Raw genomic sequence first — 21,142 nt, forward strand, 5'->3', positions numbered from 1 at the left:
TAAAAGTACATTTAAAATCAAGTACTTTTTTACTTTTACTTAAGTAGGATTGTCGTTGTAGTACTTTTACTTAAGTAAATATGGCTCTGGTTATTTGTACTTTTACTTAAGTACTGAGATTCAGTAGGCTACTTCCTCCACCACTGCTGCTAACATCTTGGTTCTGTTAAATACATGAATAATGGGAATTTTAAAAATGCTATTATTGTTGGTAAGAATTGATTTTCATACAACAAAATCTTCTCTAAAAAAATACACGGCTGTGAATCCTTATTACAAAACTGAATTCTGTCAGGTCAGGAGCCTACGTTTCCTTAAAATATGCGTATTCGTTCATATTTCAGTTTTTGCTTCTTTTTATATTCTATAAGTTTGATTTGGAAAGCGACAGCCTATGATGTAAGAAAAAGAAATGATATAAAAAGAAAATTAAATGAAATGGTATACATTCTAGTTATCGTCTTTGAAAATAGTTTTAAATTTAAAACTAACGCAGGAAAATTTGTGAGATTTGTCATGCTCAGTATCGGTGAGGGGAACACTAGTTTACCTAAACAAACAACGCCACGACCGCCCCTTACCGCCAGTTAAAGCCTATCAGCTGATCAGAGAACTGCCTGTAAGTCTACAGTTTCTTCTGAAGCTGAATTCAGATCAGCACTTACAGGAGTTTAGTACAGCTCTGTCTACCTCATGTGCTCAATCCCGCCTCCTGTAAGGCAGCCCGTAGATCTCACATAGTAAAATGGCTGAAAAACAGAAACACGAAGGCAGGGTAAAGATAGGACATTACATCCTCGGAGACACGCTGGGAGTCGGAACATTTGGAAAAGTGAAGAGTTAAGTCTATTTATTTACTATGCTTGTTCGGATGTTGCATGGAATGGAAGTACGAACGTATGCTTTCAGGGTTGCTAGTGCTGAACTTGCCGGTGGACGATGTGGAAAATGAACGTAGCATGAACTGCGTAGCAAGAACCTCCACTAACGTTCTCCACGCGCAGAGAGTGCGTATGCTTTTAGTGAATACGGCGCAGAGCTGGGAATTCATTCAGCACCACAGTTACGGTGCACTTGCAATCATGTTTGCGTAAATGTTAAGTATCACAGCATTTGGGGAACTATCTGGCATTTCGGAAGTATTTAGGCTTCACATACGTACGCCTTTAGTATTTATATATATATTTAGTATTTGACACATTTTAATGCACTGTCATCCTCCCTGAAGCGCGAGCAGGCATATTGAGCTAACTTACGCTCTTAAAAATACATTTCCAGCTCCCAAATAATTGAATCTTTAAAACGTTTGTCTCAAAAGTATATACTGGGGATTACTGTAAAAGTAGCACTGGAACAAATGTCGTAGTTCTTATATTTTTCTTGCAGTATTGCTTTGACCTTGCAGTCATTTTCTATTCTAAGCGCGAGTGGGAATGCCGGTCATTTTGGGAATGACCTTTCGCACGGATACGTTAGCTCTTGTGTTTGAGCGTGCTCCGCATTTAATAAAGTAAAACCTATTATATAGCACGGTCTATGTTGCATTAAAATGAATGCACTCAATATTATTTTCTTTAGTCTGTGCACATAAATCCGCTTTAAATTAACTGAGATTGCATGTGCAATAAAAATCCATCATTCCAAAAAATAAATAAAAATAAATAAATAAAATAAAAATAAACTGAGAGGTCTAACTGTTACCTAGAAAGCATTTTTTCCCCCTAAACAAGCGTTCCCATTTTACTGAATGGCCCTTGCTCAGCTGTGTGTCTGATAACATTCCCTTAGCCTACTATTGAGTGCTACCCACCCACTTTTCCAGGGGTCTTCATTCCGGAAACTATTTTTTTGCATTCATTTTCACAAAGGGACATTTAAAGATCTTGGTTTAAGCCATGAACTAAACCAACCAGATACAGTGTAAATCACAACACTGCAAACATTGATTTTAAGCACACAAAAAAATATTTCAATATTACAAAAAGACTAAAAGGCTCAAGACTGTGAACATAACCACTTTAAAATAACTAGAAAATCTTTGAAAACATTTTATATATATACAGGTCCTTCTAAAAAATTTAGCATATTGTGATAAAGTTCATTATTTTCCATAATGTTATCATAAAAATTTAACTTTCATATATTTTATATTCATTGCACACCAACTGAAATATTTCAGGTCTTTTATTGTTTTAATACTGATGATTTTGGCATACAGCTCATGAAAACCCAAAATTCCTATCTCAAAAAATTAGCATATCATGAAAAGGTTCTCTAAATGAGCGATTAACCTAATCTTCTGAATAAAATAATTAACTCTAAACACCTGCAAAAGATTCCTGAGGCTTTTAAAAACTCGCAGCCTGGTTCATTTTTCGGCTGTCGACCCGACCCTGTCCAGAAGGCCATCATTGACACCCTGTGTTTATGGGGCACAGTATAACATGTCTTAATATTTCTTTTTTAAAACACTGTATTTTTCTTATATTTTACCTTTATTCCACACCGCTGTCTCCACTGTCCTTTGAACGGCACGTTTTCTTCCTGCTCATCCCTCCGAAAAACGCAATGGTCTTAGATCGGTTAGATGGCCAAATATAGATTTATGTATTTTTATTGGCTGAAGTGCCAAGTACAGGTTGTCCGGAAACGCCACACCCTTTACCATTACAGGCATAAGTCACATCTACGGTTACTAGCAAGGGTTTATGATGTGACCAACCCGGGAAGAAGTTGGTTGTATTCCAAACCGGCCGTATAAACTGCCATAATTTTAAAAGACAATATCTCTGTTTGCATTGAACTTTCAGCGCTGTAACTTTGCAGATACTGTTTATGGTCAAGCAGCAACATTAATCACTAACTAAAGTTCAAAAAGTGAAATCGCATGAAACCACCCCTTTAAATCTAATCCATTCACAATCCTCCTTGTTCGAGAAGCAATTTCACTCGATTATGAATCACAATAGGGAAGAAAAGTTTACAATTTCTGTTTCATGCTGACTTCAATGAGGGAAAGAACTTATGTCATAACTCTTGTAAGTTTGGCATTGTAATGTACAAGACGATGTTGATATGTTTGGTCTTTGGCAGAATAGATCTGCTACGCTTGCTGCTGCTTTTATTGCTGATGGTGCAAAGCAAGTATGGGACTTGCTACTGCCAGTATATACACATATACACTGCTGCGGCTGTACAATATAGCAATTACCCATAGCAGCTCTATACAGGTGGAGCTGGGGAAGGTGGAGGGTTTCTGAAACAGTGCGCTGTCACCGGGAGTGCCAGGTTTTCACAATAAAACCTGCCCAATTGCTACTCAAAACTAGCCCCAAAAAAAGCACATCACGTTTCAAGGGGATTCCTCTGTAAAAAAAAAAAAAAAAAAAAAAGTGTTCCGAGGGGATAAATTCTGCATTTTTTGGTGGGGTTACCCTGCTAAAATTCATATTCCTGAGGCTAAATATGAAATTATTGGGGTCGCTTCAACCCGCAGACATGGAAAACATGCAGCTCACAGTAACAGTGTTAAAGTAGCCCAATCCCACAGGAAAACCACAGACTTGGCAACACTGGCTGCAACTGCTACAGCAATTTCTTTATTCTATGTAAACATGTCAATTTTAGTGATCAAAATGGAATAAATCACTTTTTGAAAGTAACATTTAAGAGCGGGGTGGGGGGTTTGTGGTTTGAAATTAATTTTAAAAATGTATTTGTCATTGAATCATTCATTAAAGAAATTCATTAAAACATGCTGATTAAACTAAACACTTGCCTGGAAGTTTCTAGCAATCCTGAAGACGTTGATTAGCTGTTTCAATTTGTGTTTAATTAGGATAGCCTCTAAACTCTGCAGTAGCCTACATTTTCCCCCTAGGAGCAGGATTGGATACCCATGTTCTTGCTGATTAAGCTAATAAGATAGCCTGCTAGTCTAAGTCTGTACATGAGTTTGTGCACTACCACTATACATTTGTAAAAAAAAAAATCTTGAGGATACTTGGCTATTTTTATTAAGTAGAAAAAAATATCACAATAACGCAATGCATATTTGAACAGTAGACACAGACCTCAGCCCCCATTTGTCATCTTTTAAAATAATCGTGTTTAACTGCAAAAGTCCTGGAAAAACTACATTATGGCATAATCAAGTCGATCTCTCTACAATCTCAAAATATGTAATATACGATCAAAATACGTTTTCTCTACAATCTCAAAATACGTAAATGTTTGTATATTCTCGTGTCACGTCATGTATAGCAATACAAAAATGGAATCGTGGATAGTGACAGTCTGTATTGTGTATGGTCAAGCCTATTCATTTCCACCCCCAATGCAATACCAAATTTAGCATTTTATCAACAGTACATTTTTGTTAACCTTTTACCATATGTCTTGGAGTATCGCAATAACATTGTATCGTGAGTTGTACACTGTAAAAAAATTGTGGTGTTTTTTGTTGGTTTAACTTAAAAAAGAAAGTAACCTGGTTGCCTTAAAATTTTGAGTTTATTGAAATTAAAAATTTGAGTTGATACAATGAAGGAAATTAGTTTAATAAATAGAAACTCAAAATATTTTTCTATCTGAACCACATAAAAAATGTGATAAATCATGAAAAAAGCACAATTTGGCATGTTTCACTGCATCATCAGAAATAACACACACATAATTTCCCAATATGCTTACAAAATCTTTTAATAATCTTTTAATAAAGGTTGTCGAATCTCAAAAAATGTTCATTGTATTAACTCAAAATTTTAATTTCAATGAACTCAAAATTTTAAGGCAACCAGGTAACTTTTTTTCTAAATATTTTTTTACAGTGTATCGAATCGTGACATGAGTGCATCGTCGTTACATATACATATATATATATATAATCAACAGTAAATGGGTAGCTTTATGTTTCTCCATTTTTTTATTTGATTATGCTGTTCGCAATGCTTTATTGGATTGTAGTTATTTCCCTTACTAAAGTTGTATTTTTGTCAGATAAAAAAAACAAAAAAAACAAAAAACTGTTGCTTCAAATCAAAGTTTGAAGTGTTTTGACTCACCTCGTAGCTGATTGTCTTGGTTCATGGCTTGCAACTCTTTAACAAAGACTTTTAAAAAATACCTATGGGAAAATTAATGGAAAACAATACTTCCGGAACAGGACAGCTGAAAAAGGGGGCAGGCTCTAATGCACTCTATGGAGAAAGATGCTCCTTACAGTCAGATGATGAAGTTACAACATCTACCAAGGGTTATTGCTGTCTATATAGCCAGTTTGCTTTTTGAGGCTTGAGGCAAAGCCAATGTCTAACATTCACACAAAAAGGTGCATTATTATTCAATGTAGGGCTGTTTCGAATGCCATTTTTTGAGCTTTGAAGCTTAGGTGGCAATCAATATCGAATATTCGAAGCTTCGGTGGGTGGGTGGGGCTAAATACATAATAATAGTGTCGGTTTGCATTTGTATCATCTTTCATGACTTCACGTTTCACTCTTCGGCATCGTCAATGTGTTGCGGCAGACCCAGTGGAGTGCAGTGTTGCATTTGGTGCAATATGATCAGGTGGCACACATTCTTTAAATATTAATAAACATTTAATAATCTTTAAAATAGAACAGTTTCCGATATGCATTACACGGGCAGGTTTATGCTCCGAAAACGGACAGTGCACAAGTGATACAAAACACAAAGTCTTTTGAGAGCAAGAACTTTAATAAGGTATTAATAACGAACCTTTCTTTAAAACAAATGAATCCCAAAACAGAAATTAAATTAGTAACACACAGTGATTTCAACGAACTGTTATAAATAAAGAACACGGTAGCATGCTTATAAACAGTTGAATAAGAATAAATGAATTGTTTTTAAAATGACACAAAATGTAATATCTATTACAATTAGTTTTATTCTATATAAGGGATTTATTTTGTCTTATTCTGACTTTTTGTTAATTTAAATCTTTAAAATGAGCGATGCTTTTATTGAAAGCATGTTGCGGTGTTTTTTTAAAATTTATTATTATTTCAAGCATGAGTGAGAATGAGTCCGCGATGGAAGTCACGTGTTGAAAAAAAAAAAAAAAGATTATTCGAATCTCAAAACTGAAAATCGAATGCCACCTCACCAAACAAATATTCGATTATTCTAGTACAGCCCTAATTCAATGACTAGTAGAGCAAATAACCTTGAGGAGAGTCTTAAGATTTTTATGAAGGCGAGAAATCTAACATCCTTATCAGGCTCCAAATGAGATCCCATGACTGGAGTTTAAATGCACTCATGTGATGCAACTTTTCAGGGAAAAGCATGCAAGCTAACAAATAATCCACCGTAATACTGAAAACACTTAAATGGTTTATTCCTTGTCTTTAAAGCCTGTACAACATGAGCTGTAAGAGGGTGCTGATATGAATAAAGACCTTAAAGGGTTCACCCAAAAAAAAAAAAAAATGATGTTGATCTTCTTACCCCCAGGGCATCCAAGATGTAGGGGTGTTTGTTTCTTCAGTAGAACACAAATGAAGATTTTTAACTCCAACTGTTGCTGTGCCAGTCGTATAATGCATGTCAATGGGGTATAATTCTATAAGAGTAAAAAACAGATAGACATACAAATCCATATTAAACCATGTGGCTCGCGAGAAACCGAACAGTATTTATTTATGTTATTTTTACCTCATATCAGATGAATCTCATCTAGTATTCCCCAGTGCCATTACTTCCGCCGAAGGTCAAAATACCGGTGTGATCATATATATATATATATATATATATATATATATATATATATATATATATATATATATATATATATATATAAATATAATATATATATATATATATATATATATATATATATATATATATATATATATATATATATATATATATATATTCCTCATTAGTGCCTGTGCTGATTGGTCATATGAGGCATCTAGGTAAATATATATGATTACGTTGGTATTTTGACCTAGCCTGGATCTGCCCTCCTACGTACTTCCGCTCAATATTCATTTTCCTTCAGTACTACGTCTGGGACTGCGGTGTATTCTTAGGTTTTCTCCAAACAAATTTTTAACGGTCCAATCAGCAAACAGAGGGAGTGGCTGAGAACGATGACGTTGATGTTGATGTCATGCGCTAGTTTTAGTTCAGTAATGGCGGTGGAGAAAGATGCGAACGAAACCATTCATTCCGTTGTGGCACCGCTGCCGAACACAATCTCTCCCCCCCCCCCCCCCCCCCCCCCCCCATATGGCCCTGAGATAAGTGATTTATGCATTTTATTTCTGGAAAAATTCCTCCCATGACGCAAATATCGTCAATTTGCGCCATCGGAGGAATTGTTGGCCAGAGGCTAAAGACTACAGCCAGCAGAGGGAGCCATTTCCGCATGTTTTCAACTTGCGCGTGGGGGATGGGAGATCACACAGCACTCAGCTCGCAGCTGCAGCCTCAGGCATTCATGTTTAAACGTTACGGCCAGCAGAGCAAAGTAAGTCTTTCAACTTCTCAAACTAATTCCTATGAAAGTTAAGCTTTCAAAGGCATAAACTGAAAACACAGCAGACTGAACATGCGCTGTGAATCTATGCCGCGAGTGCCGTCGTGTTTACCTCAGCTCTCATCACGAGCTCATCCATGACTGTCAATGTGACTCCTGCAGCGTTTTGGGCTGTGAGACTCCCTCAGCGGCTAAATCACATATTGAACACACACGTTCAGTTTTTAATTGTAGTGTCTGTTCTCTAACTGAACTGATTTTATGAAGATGATCGCGGTCGCGGTGGGAAAGCGATCAGTGATTAAGTAATCCAGTAGCGGTTGCTTTGGGAATGGCCTTGTAGGGCAGCGAAGCATTCTGGGAATTGTTGTCTTTCATCCCCATGAGACAAAAATACATTTTCTGTCTTTTCTCAGTCTAGAAAGCACCAAATTAAAAAATAATTTCACATTTCTACTACATTAATGACCCAGTTTAAATACAGATTCATCTTCCCAGCACTGAAATACTCCTTTAAACCTCAACAGCGTACCGGCCTTTGCGGAAATAAAAGCTTTTCAATGGAGAGTGGCCAGACTCTATGTACAAATGAAATGTACAAGAGTCTGGTAAGACCAGGCAAATTTTGACCTTATTCGACGGAAGTAGTGGCACTGGGGAATACTAAATGAGATTCGTCTAATATGGGGTAAAATATAACAAATACTGTTCTGTTTCTCACAGAAACTAATCATTTCATGTCTTAAGACATCAATGTGTCGCCACGAGCCACAGGGTTTAATCTGGATTCGTATGTCTATGTGTTTTTTTTTACTTTCATAGAATTATACCCCATTCATTGACATGCATTATACGACTGGCACAGCAACGGTTGGAGTTAAAAATCTTCATTTGTGTTCTTCTGAAGAAACAAACACACCTACATCTTGGATGCCCTTGGGGTAAGCAGATCAACATCAAATTGTAATTTTTGGGTGAACTACCCCTTTAATCTCCCTCCATACGGCATGCTCAGGGTCTCATGACTTAAATATCCACAGCGGAGGGAGGCACATTTGTTTGCAAGTGACCCCAACTGTTAGTAGACATTAATAGAGGCTTTGCTGTGCGTGCAGCTCTATTAACTGACAAGCCATTCATTATTTCTTCATAGCTCAGGCAGTGAATGTAGAGTCTGTGGACACTCAAAATACGGTATTGGTTGGCGCGGGGGGCGGGGGGTGGGTTGGGATGGTTTGGGGGCGAGAAATATGTAATCTTACTTATTACAATAATGTGCAAGACTGATAATATATCAAACCAAACAAATTTGGGTATTTGCTTCTTTCATACATTTTGCTCAAAAGAGAGCAGTGTCTAATACTATACAAGCAATTGTCTTAAGGCCAGTATATGAAAGTCTAAACTCGGGGTAGATCAGGTTTTGTTTGTTTGAATGGAGGGCTCAGACCTGAAATGTAAGTCTTCCCTCTTTCTTTGTTTTCTTAGATGGTTTGTTTTGGAGGTCGCTGGCCCGCAGCGTTGATTGCTTGCTTTCTTTGGAACACAACGCATCTTTCATCAGCGGTGTTTACAATAACCTAACTGCTGGTGATGGTATTTCAGCTGAGTCTTCATTGATGTGTGTATGTGTGTTTGGCCAACAGTTGGAGAGCACCAGCTAACAGGACACAAAGTTGCTGTGAAGATCCTCAACAGACAGAAGATCCGCAGTCTCGATGTTGTGGGGAAAATCAAGCGAGAGATTCAGAACCTTAAGCTCTTCAGACATCCACACATCATTAAGCTGTGAGTGAATCACACATAAAATAGGCAATCAACATCAACAAAATCCAAGCAAAATAATTTGTACGCTGGGTTAACTGATGGCTTTAGCTTCTTAAATAATTTAAGAAGCTTTAAGTATTTTAACTGCAATTTCAGAAGAATTTAATATGGTGCACTTAAAACTTATTACAAGTATTACAAGGATCATTACACGTGCTGATTTTATGTGCTTATTATGTGTCAGTATTTGTGAGATTTAACATCGCTAAGGGTAAGAATTTTGAATATTTTTGTGGGCAAATACCTCAATGAATTGATTGAAAGTGACGGAACAGATGTTTTTCCTATGTGGTTAGACATGTACGGATAATTGATTTTAATGAGTCCAACTGAAAATACCAGCTTTGACCTTCTTACATTTCCATGCTGGTCCAATCTGGTGTGTGCTGAAAGCTGGTATAGCAATTATGTTCTCCAGCAAAGCATACACAAGCTCCCCAATTCAAAACAAACATTTATTAAAGGGATAGTTCACCCAAAAATAAAAATGCTGTCATTAATTCCAAACCCGTAAGAATTAAAATATTTTTGATAAAATCCAAAAGGCTCTTTGAACAATTTACGGACCACTTTCAAGGCCTTGAAAGGTAGTCAAGACCTTAATTTTATGAAGCAAGTATGAAGAGAATACTTTTTGTTTTTAAAAACAAAACAAAATAATGACCTCATTCAACAATTTCTTCTAGTCTGTGTCAGACTCTTACGCCATTGACGTAGTGTGAGCTGTGCTGCGCTTCAGAACGCCAGCTGACCATTGGCCGACCCTGTTCACGTGAGCACCATTACGCATTCGCACGAGTCGTTCTGCCGTGGAACTAGGAAGTGTTGCACTGTCAACAGAGTAAGGGTGCTTTCACACCTACCTTGTTTGGTCCGGATTTTTGGACTTTTCAGTTTGGTACGAACCAAAATTACAGGTGTGAAACCTCCCTCGGACCATGGTCTGGACCAAACAGACGAAATTTGGTCTGACGAAAAGAGGTAGTCTCGGTCCGGACCAAACTGAACAAAGGTTTGGTTCTTTTCTTGTGTGAAAGCATTTCCTGTATAGTTCGGAATTTCAGACCATTTACAGGAAGTTCGGGTGTAGGATTAGTGAAAAAACTCACAGCACATGCAGTGATGGAGCGCGCAGCATTTGAAACAGAACCGCTTGTGTAGTCAGCTCGCGTGAACAGCGTGCTCTGCTTGACGATATATATATTTCTCATGTCTGTGAGACACATAGCATGTATGCTGAGTTACGGTTTATTTATGAGACCGCTCCAGTTCATGTGCAACGCAAATGATTGCTCCGTCATGGTTTGTCTGCTATATTATTTATTAAAACTTATTTATTAAATTTAGGCAAATGATGAAACATTTATTATAATTAAAATACAATTTATACAAAGCTTTCTACAAAACAAAACTTAATGAAGTGATCAAAATCATTTCTGACCCGATGTCTTTGACATATATTGCACATCTGTGCGTGTTTCATAATCAATATAGCCTAGATGAAATTTAAAAAATAACATTATAATATTTAAACATAACTATAAAACATAATACATTGTTTGGCTAAAAAGCCTATCTTCTCCTCTCCTGTCGGCGCCGATAAAATGTTTGCACAACGAGGACGTTCATTTGGTGAATCTTGTCAAAGTTACCTGCTGAATTGACAACATACTGACGTCAAACGCACGTCCGCTAACAAACCAATCAATGTTGAGATGCAGCCCGCATAGATGATGACGACAGGGAGCAAATGCGTCATGTAAAGTTCTTTGGTGCGCTGACGTAACTGCAATGTGAAAGCAAACCAAAACGAACCAAATGTATACAATAAATCATAACACCTTTGGTTCGGACCTTGGCGCGGACTTTCAGGTGTGAAAAGCCCTAAGAGTCTGACACAGATTAGAATAACTTTTTTGTTCGCTAAAAGTATTCTCGCCGCTTCATAAAATTAAGGTTGAACCACTCGAGTCAGATGGACGATTTTAACAATGTCTTTACTACCATTCTGGACATTGACGTGGTAGTTAAACAGCTGTTTACGGAGGGGTCTGAGAGCTCTTGGATTTTATCAAAAATATCTTCATTTGTGTTACAAAGGTGAACGAATGTCTTACGGGCTTGGAACGACATGAGGGTGAGTAATTAAGGACAGCATTTTCATTTTTGGGTGAACTAACCCTTTAAATAGCCTTTTCTGAAATCCTCACATTTCTGGTGTTATTGTGATATACAAATTAAATTGATATGAATAAATAATAAAACATATATATATATATATATATATATATATATATATATATATATATATCTTATTATATATATATAAGCCCAATGGACATGGGTGGTGAAAATTAAACGTGCCTCTTTAGAGACAGGGTGGGAAACAGCTATATAAAAATATACTATATTGTTCTGATTATAAGATGCTTTTTAAATCTGCACTATGTAACTTTTCGATCCGCTAGACGGCACCTATTCAAAACAAAGGCGTAGTTTGATGATGCCAAGTTTGAGCTCAGAGTCTTGGGACATGTGGTCTTCAGCTCACAGCCGGTGGAAAAGAATCAGGATAGGACTGATGTTCATGGATGTGATTATTAACGTTACTGTAGTATGAAGCAGAGCAGGACCGAGTGTTGAAGGAGCTGAGCACGGCTGCTGGAGTGATTGTTGCCGAACACACGGCTCGTGAGCAGCGAGGACTTTTATTATGACAGGACAAAGTCGCCAGCACAGCACCATTTCCGCTTTTCCAGTCATGAGTATGAGGTAACACAGCTCTCTTTATCATATTAGATACATTTAAGTGTGTTTAAAATGATGTTATGACGTTACTCTGTGCGTTCGCTCAGCGGCTGCTCTGCAGTTGTATAAAGTAACGAATTACAAATACTCTCGTTACTCTAATTGAGTACTTTTTCTCAGGAATTGTACTTTTTAAGTAGTTTAAAAACTGTACTTTTAATTGAGTGGATTTTAAGTGCTGTATAGGTACTTTTACTGAGCTATTTTCCCTAAATCTGCCGTCGCTACATTATGTTTATTTATTTTCCCTGTCAGCGTGATTGGCTAAGACGAATAATCAATCCTGCGTCTCCATGCGTCACACGTGCGACTCCTGTCAAATCAACCATAGCGACCAGCCTAGAGTGAGAGGTACGTGCGCTTTATGAAAGGGGCTAAGCGCTGGCTACTGTATGATGATGACTGAAATCGTCAAATCGCCTTAAACAATTACTACAAATGGACCGCAGAATATTACATTTTCTAATACATGCATAAATGGTACCTATTCTGTTATCGATGCACAAGCTCGCGGTGCCATCTGCTGGAAACTCTTCATTTAGCTCGATTGTTTGCCAGGCTTCAGAGTGCATTAGGCATTAACCGATCGTCACTGCTAGATTTTTGTCCCTGACATCGATTTCGTTTAACATGTAAATGCATTAAACCTGCTTTCTGTCAGCTTATTGAAGTGCATATTTTAATGTAATGTGTTCTCACATGGCAATTTAAAATTGTAGGCCATCTATATAGCAAATAACTTTTATAAAACATCAGATTTATATTTAAATCAGGTTAATTTTTTTAATTGCAAGCTAAAATAATCAGTGATGAAAACCATTTACTCGATGTTACTCAAGTTACTCGATTCTGATTTCTATTCTTTTTAAAGAGAAAACGTCCATTGAAATTAAAGCAGAACAACGAATGCATCTTGAAAAGAAAGAACTTTTCTTTGAAAATATATATATTTTTAAATATATTTTTTTACGTAAAATTGTTAATGTACAACGCTTTGCAACCTTTTTTATTTAACCGCAAGAAAACCTCTACAGAATGGTTGTCATAAATGTTACCAGATTATTGGTTGATTTCTCAAATATTACATGGCTGAATTTTTTGTGCCAACAGTCAAAAATAACAATAAATATTGAAAGAAATATTGAAATATTTTTTGGTGATATTACTGAGAATCATCCATAAAAGAGTAAGCTACATTTTTAATTTGCAGGGTATAACTAACAGGGTGGACTAACATTCATAGCAAAATACCCACTACTCACTACTCTTGAGTACTTTTAAAAAGGACTACTTTTTACTCCTACTTTGAGTTGTATTTAGGACACTAGAGTACTTTCACTCTACTAAAATTACTAAATTTTTTGACAAGTAACAGTACTTCTACTTGAGTATGCTTTTTCAATACTCTTTCCACCACTGCTGCTGTGACAGTTGTTCACACTGCTGAGTAAAGCGTTTCTGCCAAATAAAACTCTAAACCGAGGGTAACGCAGATATGACATAATTTACAGGCGACTCCCTCAGATGTCCCGGCTCCTTGGTTAAAATAGCAATTTTCTCACAATTTGCAAATAGTTGGAAACATTTGTAATATTGTAAGAACTGAACAAAATATATAACACTGGCCTGGCGGTTTTTGGATATTTTACTGCAAAAATACTACATAGTGCACCTTTAAGATGATTTTCTTATCAATACACCTGAAAAAACGTGTCTTATATTCAGGGTCTAGACTTTTACATGTCCATAATTCACCCTCAACAATAGGCTGCGCCAAATACAGGTAAAACGAGTGTGCCAAGAACTATGGTGTGTCAGTGTAATGTTAGAAGATCAAAAAAGACTACAACGCTTAGCTTAAGTCTAAGACCCACGTGACTGTCATGACTGGACCAAATTTCCAACGTACGTGATTTTAAAATGCAAGATGGTACCCAGATTTCACTTAATGACATTTTTTGTAGGCTACATGGTTTGCAGTATGAGATGTAAGGGATAATGTACACCCAGCCGGTTTTTATCGCAGAATAAACCCCGACAGAGTGATCAGGACCCCGACGCGAAGCGGAGGGGTCTTGCATCACTCTGAAGGGGTTTATTCTGCGATAAAAACCGGCTGGGTGTACATTATCCCGCTTATTACACGGCTACTAGTCTCAAATAAATAATTATTAGACACAAAATATTGTCTCAAGATTAAATATTTTATTAGCTCTTACACAAAGCTTCCGCGAAGGAAAACAGTTCCAACCTGCTTTAAGCCTTTATATATTGCTGAAGATTTGCCATATGCCCTTGCTAAATGTTGAAAATGAATGCTGAAAGGGTTAGTTCACCCAAAAATGAAACCAAGCCTATGATTTACTCACCCTCAAGTTATCGTAGGTGTATATGACATTCTTCTTTCAGACAAATATAATCGGAGTTATATTTAAAAAGTCCAGGCTAACGTTAATCCCAGCAGTTGTTGTAGTTGTGTTTGAAGTCCATAAAAAATGCAGCTGTCCGTCAAATAACGTGCTCCACACGACTCCGATGGGTTAACAGAGCCTTCTGATTCGAATCGATGCGTTTGTGTAAGAAAAAGATCTATATTAAAAACGTTATAAAGGAAACCTGCCTTGATGTCTTCCAGTGTAACCCACGACTGTTTAAGCCACAAGATGGCGCCAGCGTTAAGCATAGAAGTAGTACCGGTCAAGTAACTCGTAGTACCCGTATGAGCGGGTGTTATCTGGAAATAACGTACCGCTGGAATGCGCGATTGACCAATCAGTATCAAGTATTTCACAGAGCCGTGTAATAAAATGAGATAATAGCCTAATTGATAAATCAGATGGGCTACAGGGTGTTTTTAGGGTATGGCAATTATATATATTTATTTATTTATTTATTTATTTTTTTTCCAAGATGTACCCTTTGGAAAAAGACATTTTGAAGTCCAAATCTTGTATTTTATAAATAAAATGCTTTTATTTGAACATTTCATATTGCATATTTTAATGTTTGTATTGGTTAAATATACAAACAATCACATTTAAATTTAATATATATATATATATATAAGACCTTTTGAAAATTTCAATGGGTCACAACTAAGGATCTCAGTCTCAGTGAAACAGTTTCAATATGGGTTTTATTGTAAACCCAAATTGGTTTTATTGTGTAGACATTTTTAAATTTTAGCATTTGTATGATTTAGGAAGAGTTGTAGCCTATACTGATTAGCCAAGCCTATATATAAAACAATACACAAAACACGCTCTACAAATGAATAAAGGAACACATTGTACAGACACTTTGGGGATTTCCAGATTGCATTTAATAGATTACATGGTTACACTTTATTTCAATGGTGTACTTTAAAGGTCCCATTCTTCGCATGTTTTCGAAGCTTTGATTATGTTTACAGTGTGCAATATAACATGAGTTCATATTTCGCTTGTAAAAAAACACAGTATTTTTCACACAATTTACTTATCTGTACAGCACTGTTTTCTCTGTCCTAAAAACGGCCTGATGATTTCCTTGTTCTATGAAGTCCCTCCTTCAGAAACACGTAACGAGTTCTGATTGGGCCAGCGCTTCCCGTGTTGTGATTGGACAGCAGCTTAGCGCACTTTGCCCGGAAAGGTCCCGCCTCTTACCATAACGGGGAGATGCAAGTGCTGAATGCGCGCTCTTCTCCACGTGGGAGAGCAACAAGACCACGCCCCCTTTTTTCCGTGTTCTCGTGGGCGGAGGGTTAGTCAACAAACGGTTCAAGTGACATCATTACATCCCTGCACTTCCTGCTGTAGTCCAAACCGGCCGTTCGCTGTACGCTTTGAAAGGCAACTTCTGTTAAAAAAAATATCTTGCTTGGCATTGAACTTTGAGCTTTATAATTTTACAGGTATTATTTATGCTCTAACAGCAACATTTCACACTAACTAAAGTTTGAAAGATGGAATCGCGAAGAACGGGACCTTTAAACATTCTACTGAATATAAGTAACTTTGCAACATCAACTACCAGTCATTAGTAGACTGTACTGTAGTAGACTGTTATAATGTTCAGATGAAGGTCTATCAGGAGACAGGAAGTGAAGTAAACATTAGATTCGGACGTTGCTTGATGACTTCCTGCCTTCCAATGTGTCCTCCGAAGGTAGCATTTCCAGGTTTTGGACACAGTCTAAAAGTTACATAACAAAAGTGCAAAGACAACCAAATACATTAGATATTTTAAAGGGGTCATGAACTGAGAAATCACATTTTCAAAAATTAGCTTTTGACATAAAGAGGTCATCATACTATAAGAATATCCTGTAAGTTTTAGTACTGAAAACGCCCTTGTTAGTCCAATAAAAGCTTTTATTGACACCATTCCCAGCAAATGGCAGGTTTTTCAAATTGGGGATCTTTGATGTCAAAGGGAGGCAAGCCCCGCCTCTGCAAAAGAAGATCAACGCCTACTTCATCACTGCCTTTTTAGCCCCGCCCACCGATTTGCGTGTAACACTCAATAGAATAGGTAGCCTAACAGGCCTAGTGTTAGACCAGATCGAGCTACCAAGCGATAAACGTGCCATTGACAATTACGAAAATATTGTGCAGTGCCTGGGCATGACAGTAAGGCTGGCGACACACTGGCTTTGTGGCGTGAGTGTGGCGTTTCTGTTGCATGTCAGCCGCATGGCGGCTGCATGGCATTTTCTATTTCTTTACACACCACAAACGTGTCTGACGCTGACGTGACATACAGGAAAGGCCTATACTTCATGTTAAACATAAATCTATAGCCTACTGATACACTGTAAACATTTTTATTTATTTATTATTATTTACCTGGTTGCCTTAATATTTTGAGTTCATTGAAATTACAAATGTGAGTTAAGACAATGAACATTTTTGAGAACCATCAACCTTTAATCAAATATTATTCAAATATTTTGTAAGCATATTTGGGAATTGTGTGTTTTATTTGTGATGACGCAGTGAAACATGACAAATTGATTATTTATCAAATTTTTTATTTGGTTTAGATACAATAATATTTTGAGTTTCTATTTTTCTATTGAGTTTATATTTTGAGTTTCCTTGTATCAACTATTTTTTTTTATTTCAATAAACTCAAACTGTTAAGGCAACATACATTTTTAAGTTAAAACTTACTTTTTTAAGTTAAACCAACAATATTTTTTACAGTGTATAGCAAAAATATTGTCTGCAGTATAAGCAGCAAAATATGCTACAGAATATTTTGTTCTCTAGTGACAGGTGCAATATTTCAAAATCGATAATTGTTTTATTTTTTTATTTTTTACAATTAGGCCTATATCTGCATTTATGTTAACTAGAGACTTTCAAACATCAAAATGTCATCTATTAATATGTATTCTATTTTGCCTGGAAACGCTTTTTTTATTGAAAACTAGGCGTCGGTTCTATTTCTAGCATGCTTGAGAAATAGCAGGCAGTTTCACGCAGGCAGTCTGCAAGCTCTAACCTGTTAACATGGGAGCCGAAATAAAAACGGACACATCACGCAGCCGAGGCGCTCAGTGTGTCGCTGGCTTAATGCAACATTTAAGTAACTGTGTTAATTCTAATGCCTGGTCTGAAATGTAATGATTCATGTACAGTCCGATGTTGTTTCTCTGTGTGTCAGTAAATCAATCTGTGTGTCATTTGCACTGTTAGTGAAGATGAAAACATTCGTTAGTGTACATAAACTGAGTTGCAATGACGAGACCACTGCTTTCATTTGCTCAGCATCTCTGTGATCGGCTATAACGGTTATCTTTGCAACCTTTCATGCCACGATCTTAATATAATGCAATAGAACTAAATATAGTGCCATAGATCTAAATGCAACACTTTACATGATTAGTTAACCATTAGAGATGTAATAGTAGAAACGTGCAAAAAGAGAGGTAATACTTAGCTATTACAAATGGAAAGCCAATCACAGCATTGGGCGTTTACACTAAACTCTCACAGCAGATACGCCTATGAAAACAGTGTTCAAACCAGAGGGCTAAAATCAGGGTTGGAAAAATGCCTTTTATTTATAAATAATGACAATTTTTGCTGTAAAAAGCATTCGAACATTATATGTGCACCCCAGGAAACATCATAAAAAAAATAAAACAACACAGTTCATTACTGCTTTAATTTGAAGGGAATGTACAAATGTAGCTGCATTTTAAATGGGTAGTTTCTTGTTCTGCACATTTTAGGGTTGTTCTGATCAGATAACATATCTTCTTATCCTCTCATGTCTCAATCACTTTTCTCATTTTTTCTACTCTCACTTAATCCTCATTCATATTGTTTTCTAGGCACATTCCATGCTAAGCCTCTGCTGTGCTTTTGTATGTGTTTCTCTGTGTATTTGCACTGTTTTGAGAGCATGTTTTTTTCTCTCCTTTTATCATTCTTTTTTTAATGATTGTTTTTTTTGTAAAGTAACATTTATGTTTATTGAATATCACATCAGGTATCTCAGACTCTTTCAGTATTCTCCATATTAGCCCCTCTGAGGAATACAGGCCTTGTCCTTCTCTACTGCAGTTTGAAAGGCTGTCTCCCAAGGGCTCTTCTGTTGAATATCAACAGGGACAGCAACAAAACAGACTGCCAGCAGGTTTTCTGACCTTCATCAACATTTCTGTTTCCAAGAACTGTCGCTTAACATTCCTAAACATGCTGATGCTCTTATTGCCGACAAATTCAATTTAATTTAAAAAAGTGTTAATAGAGATTTTATTAAGGGGGGGTGAAATGCTGTTTCATGCATGCTGAGCTTTTTACACTGTTAAAGACTTGGATTCCCATCCTAAACATAGACAAAGTTTCAAAAACTAATGTTGGACGTTTGACGGAGTATTTCTGTGTCAAAAATACTCCTTCCGGTTTCTCACAAGTTTCGGAGAGTTTTTTTCGAGTATGGGTCGGCTTGACGTCGATAGAGTGGAAGGTCCTTGTATGGGCCGTACGGGCTCTTCTCCCGGTAGGGTGCGCGCGCACGTGACTAGAGGCGAGAGAGCAAATGCACGCCCATAAACACTCCTTCAGCTGCAGATCCACTCGTCCGTGAACACTTCTGTCGTGCCCTATGGTCGCGCCGCGCTCCACTTTATTCCTATGGGTGACATCAAACGACTTTAACGCGGCCGCACATCATTCCGGGAAGGCAGCGCTGCATTTGAACCGATTTGAACACAGAAATGACGGGAAGCTTCACAATATTGCTTCAGTCGTGTCGCAAAAGTGGATCTCCACGGTCACTGCTGTCAGGACTTCACGAAATCAACAGTTACCAAAAAAGTGTGTTTTTGACGGAGCGGTCCCAGCGATAAAGGTTCGCGGTCGTGCTTTGGAAGCAGGCGGTGAGTAAAACTGCTTCAAATGTCTATGCTGTTGGCTATCGTCGCGTGAGTAAACATCAGTAAACAACACAATCATGTATAATGTTGTTCTATTTATAACGTTACACTAGTCTGACGTGCAAAACCGCTTTGCTTGCTACTGCTAAGGTTTAGTCGCATACAAAAGTCCATAAACCGAATCATGTCCTCATAAACTGCGAGTAAACACACACAAATGTTGACAGCCCACTAAATATAGTACATACTACAGAGACGGACGTCCTGATGTTGTTGCTTCTCCTGTTCAATTTATTTCAGCCTCCGGATCTGATTTTGGATCATATCATATTAGTTGAATCTGATTTAGGGTAACGTTTTCTTCTCCACGCTTGAGGACGTCACCGCTTTGTGCTCACTCGTCATTCTTTAGCTCCGCCCACACGATACGCCTCCAGGCGCTCGTTTTTTTCCGGAAAGACTCGGTACAGCCTATATTTCTTTTATAAATATAATAAAACTAAAGACTTTTCGGAGATATGAAGGATGCAATACTACTCTATAGGTACTCAAGATTGACTGAAACTGAGTGTTTCACCCCCCCCCCCCCAACTATTAATTTCTGTTGAGTTTTTATTGAGCACATGATGACATTTCTAATACATTTGACCTCCATAATGTGATATATTTTGTGAAACAGCATAGCAGTATTTGGTGAGAAGTTCTCGGGCAGGATTTCATGGGTTGCAAATCGATTGTAATGCGAAAAGTATGCTACAACATTAATGATGGTGATCACATTACGTTACTTTACATTAACAAATCATTTGTAAGGTTTTTTGTTATAGCTGGAAATTATATAATGTATATAATGTAACATCATGACAATAACATTTATAAACTCACTTTTGCTGGAAAACAATGTCAAGGAGTTTACAACTTATTACAGTTGATACTTACAAGACCACAAATCAAGAAGATAACTTATATAAGTCAGCTGAATTTGCGATTAACATTGTTTCACATATCACAGAAATCCAGATGTTTCACTCTGCAGGGTATAAAAACACATGTACACAATCAAGACAGTGTCCCCCCAGCCATTGGCCATCCTTATTGTTGAGCTCTGTACTGATGTATGATGAAAGCACCAACATTAAAGTATCTTGTTGAGTTTCTGTGGTTCTTTTCTCTGGTGTGTTTCAGGTATCAGGTGATCAGCACTCCTACAGACTTCTTCATGGTGATGGAATATGTGTCTGGAGGGGAACTCTTTGACTACATTTGTAAGCATGGAAGGGTAAGAATCATTTGACGAGCTCTTGCTAATAAAGTCAGCTGTAGGCTATTAGGTTCTTAGAATCATGTGGGAATCATGATTCGCCAAAGTTGCAAACTTTACATAATTTGGAAAATGACTGAACATTACAATTAATTGTGTTCTACATAACAGGACATATTCAATTATGTAAACATGACTTTCCCATTATTAAGAAATACAGCTGATTATATTCTGTGTTAGTCACCTAATAGCTCGAAACTGCTTTATGAGCCTCAGGACCATTAACTTGCTTTTGTGGCTCTGGATTTGAGCATGGATTAACCTTTAAATCTTCCAAACCTGTTGGGGTTATGGGGATCTAGCT

General features: G+C 37.1%; 1 protein-coding gene across 2 annotated transcripts in view; it reads left to right on the forward strand.

Moving 5' to 3' along the window:
* Window positions 1-638: 638 nt before the first annotated feature.
* The window catches only part of prkaa2 (protein kinase, AMP-activated, alpha 2 catalytic subunit), a 34,721-nt gene continuing 14,217 nt past the window's right edge, over window positions 639-21,142 (forward strand). Inside the window, exons 1-3 of one of the 2 annotated variants that reach the window (XM_067417166.1) lie at window positions 639-839; window positions 9,157-9,298; window positions 20,703-20,796. In XM_067417166.1, the coding sequence (XP_067273267.1) occupies window positions 746-839; window positions 9,157-9,298; window positions 20,703-20,796 (330 nt within the window). In that variant the 5' untranslated portion in view covers window positions 639-745. Of the gene's footprint in view, window positions 840-8,347; window positions 8,452-9,156; window positions 9,299-20,702; window positions 20,797-21,142 lie in introns of those variants that run through there. The other variant, XM_067417167.1, reaches the window with a different exon arrangement.

Source organism: Pseudorasbora parva, chromosome 15, assembly GCF_024679245.1.
Source record: "Pseudorasbora parva isolate DD20220531a chromosome 15, ASM2467924v1, whole genome shotgun sequence".
Lineage (NCBI taxonomy): Eukaryota > Metazoa > Chordata > Actinopteri > Cypriniformes > Gobionidae > Pseudorasbora > Pseudorasbora parva.